Source organism: Haliaeetus leucocephalus, unplaced genomic scaffold (assembly GCF_000737465.1).
Source record: "Haliaeetus leucocephalus isolate CR32 unplaced genomic scaffold, Haliaeetus_leucocephalus-4.0 Scaffold906, whole genome shotgun sequence".
NCBI classification, from domain to species: Eukaryota; Metazoa; Chordata; class Aves; order Accipitriformes; family Accipitridae; genus Haliaeetus; species Haliaeetus leucocephalus.
Genome location: NW_010973342.1, coordinates 1,109,643 through 1,112,921, shown reverse-complemented (window position 1 = coordinate 1,112,921; position 3,279 = coordinate 1,109,643). Strand labels below are relative to the sequence as shown.

At 63.3% G+C, this 3,279-nt stretch overlaps 1 protein-coding gene across 1 annotated transcript in view; it reads left to right on the top strand.

Annotated features, from left to right (window-relative positions):
- Positions 1-372: 372 nt before the first annotated feature.
- Positions 373-3,279, top strand: part of CRMP1 (collapsin response mediator protein 1) — a 51,045-nt gene continuing 48,138 nt past the window's right edge. Inside the window, exon 1 of the mRNA XM_010583464.1 lies at positions 373-1,122. Within this exon, the coding sequence (XP_010581766.1) occupies positions 751-1,122 (372 nt within the window). The 5' untranslated portion in view covers positions 373-750. The remainder of the gene's footprint in view (positions 1,123-3,279) is intronic.

Sequence of the window (3,279 nt, the reverse complement as noted above, 5' to 3'; positions counted from 1 at the left end):
CCCCCCCGCCCCGCGGCCTGCCGCGGCCGCGCCCCCCACCCCCGCCCGGGCACCGCCGCAGCCTCCTCCTGCGGAGGGAGGCGGGGGGAATGCGAGTGTGCAAAGTGGGAGAAACTCCCTCCGGCTCGCCCGGGGGGGCTGGGGAGATTTGGGGCGCTTTTTTTTTTTTCCCCTCTTTTTTTTTTTTTTTTTCCTTCCCCCCCTGAAGCCACGTAGCAGCAGGTGACTGGCGTCCGCCCGCCGGGAAGGACCCCGTTTGCCCCGGCTGTGTGTGCATGCAGCGGGCTCCCTCCTCCCCCTGCCTCCCGCCCCCCGGCTCATTCTTTATACCGGGGGAGCGTGTGCACTGCGGTCCTTGCTCTGGGAATTGCTGCTGCTCTTCCTATTCGTCAAGGGCTTTCCAATCACCTGCCTCTGCCACCCTCTCCTCTCCGCTCTTTGTACTTTATTTTCACGTGCTCTTTACTAACACGGCTATTTTTAAATCCCGCTTGGATTTATTTCTTTCTCTCTCTTTCTCTCTTATTTTTCTTTTTTTTTTCTTTTTTTTTTTCCGGGGGGTGGGTGGGGGGAGGGAAGTTAACGCTTGCATCTCCCTAAGGGAAAGATCCCACCAGCCAACCCAGCTCCGCCACTGCTGCATCCATCCATTCATTTTTATGGTCACTAGCAGCCTATCCCGGTAGTAGAAGGTGCAGAGAAGTGGGAGGCAGAGAGAGAGGGAGGGAGGGAGAGATCCGGACAGCGAGAATGGCCGAGAGAAAGAGGAACTGGAATAAAGAAGATGACCTGCCTGTGTATCTAGCTAGGCCGGGTACGACAGCCCAGACGCCGCGGCAGAAATACGGGGGGATGTTCGCCTCCGTGGAGGGGGCCTACGAGAACAAAACCATCGACTTCGACGCCTACAGCGTGGGGAAGAAGGGGTCCCGGACCCCGCGGAGCGGCAGTCGGCACGACATGCTGGACGGAGGGGACAACTACAGCGAGACCGCCAGCGACATCAGCGAGGTCTCCGGCTCCGTCATCAGCTCCCCGGGAGACCGGGAGGACAAGACCCCGGGCGTGGAGATCAGATACCCCGTGGGGAAAGAGCTGCTGCAGGGCCAGGACAATGGGCAGGTGAGCGGGGCCCCGGGCCCGGGGGGGCGGGAGCCGTCGCCCCCGCGGGCCGGGTGAGCCGTGCCGGGGTGAGCCGAGCCGAGCCGTGCCGTGCCGTGCCGTGCCGCAGAGCCCCGCTCGCCGGCGCGGGGGGGACGGGGGCCGCCTTCGCGGGGGAGTTTCGGCACGGAAGGTCGGGGAGGCACGCACCCCTCCTCCCCGGCACGGTGATGCTATCGGAGGAGCCCGGCTGGCCCCTAAACTATCTCACTTGTCTGAGCTTGGTGGGGGCGGGGGGCGGGGGGGCGACCCCCGAAATCGTTTCCCTTCGTAAGTGATGGCGATGAGTTTCCCTCCCTGCCGGTAAAACGCTGCCCCTGCCGGGTGGGCTGGAGGGCGATCCCGGGCCCCCTCGGCGCCTCCCCGCCGCCCCCCGGAACAAAGCAGCCCCCGCTACACTTCTGGGCTCGCCGGGGAAAAACTCCCGGGAGCCTGTCCCAGGCCCAGCCCCCGGCTCTGCCCCGACCCCGGCTCTGCCCCTGGCTCCCCCCGGGCTCCCCATGCGCCTTCATTGTCTCCCCGGCAGGGAGCGCGTACGGCGGGAGGATCAGCCGGAACCTTTGCCCGGGGGTTGTCCACCTCTGGGGCTGCAGCCTGCACTCATATTCTAGACTGAAGGAAAAAAAGTGAGGCCGGTGGGGCTGGCTAGCCCCTGCCAGCTGCGCTTCTCCATCCTACCCCTGTGTGTGGCACGCAGGCTGGAGGCAGACCCGGGCAGCTGGCTCTCCTGGGAACCCGGGCTGTCATTGATTTCCTCTTCGAAAGAAATGCGGCCTCGCAGTCACGTCCCTGCATAGATGCACCTTGTCCCTTAGCACCCAGCCTGGAGGCTTCATGGCCTGTCCATGCTCCGCTCTTTCCACAGGCTAAGCTGAGAGTTTCCACTCTTCTCTCCCTCTCTTCAATTTGAGCATGAATGGGGCACGGGTCCTCTCCGGGCACGGGGCTGAGCGCAGGTGCCACAGAGCCTCCTGTGCAGCCCGGTGGGTGCCCGCTGCAGTGGGACACTGGAGCGAGCAGGCAGGGCTTGGTGGGACACTGAGGCTGCGATGGTGCCGCTTCACTGCAATGACCTCGGGGTTGCCTTCCGAGGCTGCCAGCTGCAGTGCGGTCTTCCCTTTCCCAGCTCACCTGAACCCCTACGTCTTTTCCATCAGGACCCCGGGGCAGTGGGAGGGTACAGCACACCCTGAACAGCCCCCATCTTCTGGGACACGCCTGGTGTCTCCTCTCCATCTTCCCTGCTTCCCAGTTCAGCCTGGGGCTTAGGGTAGTGAACACATTTCATGCTACCTCCCCGGATCTCCCCGTGCTTCCAAAGTTGTCCGGCTCTGGGTTGGACCTGGGGGGGGTGAGGAGGAGGTTGGGGGTAAAGTATTTGGTCACTGGCTTAGGAAAGTGCGCTGTAAGCAGCAGCCATGTGCTTGACCCCTGTGCAGCAGTGGCCAGAGCTTTTTGCAAATGGTGATTTCGGGGCAGATGTGTCAGGGATGTGGCCTGGGTGGGAAATGCCTTGTATTTGTGTGTGTGTTGCAGGGGTGTGTGCACTAAGAGCCCCTGGCTGCTCGTCGGGGGGGATTAACTTGGGTGCAGCATTGCAGTGCCTTTTACCCTTCCTGCAGTTGTTCATGGAGCCTTGATCAAGCGCTGTGGGTGGAGGGCGGCACTCTGTGAGTCAAAAAAGACGGAAAGGTTTCAATTAGCCACTCTTCCTCTCCAGAAGCTGCTGGCATAGCACCTACCTGGCCTGGCCGGGCTGTGCTGTGCTGTGCCAGCCCCCAGGCCCTCCCTGGGGATTAGGCAGAGCAGGGAGTGCCACTGGGACAGTGACAAGGAGGGTAGAGCAGGTCAGTGCTGTTGGGGTCAGAGCCATCGGTGGGACAGAGCTGGCAGTGCCATCGGGGGCAGAGCCGTGGGGACAGAGCAGGGCAGAGCCGTGGGGACAGAGCAGGGCAGTGCCATACGAAGAGAGCAGTCAGAACCGGGAGGTCAGAGCAGGGCAGCGCCGTGGGGACACAGCAAGGCAGTGCCATCGGGGGCAGCGCTGTGGGGAGAGAGCAGGCAGTGCCACTGCCATGCGCTGCGCGGTAGGACCCCCGCCCCGGGGTTACCCCCCCA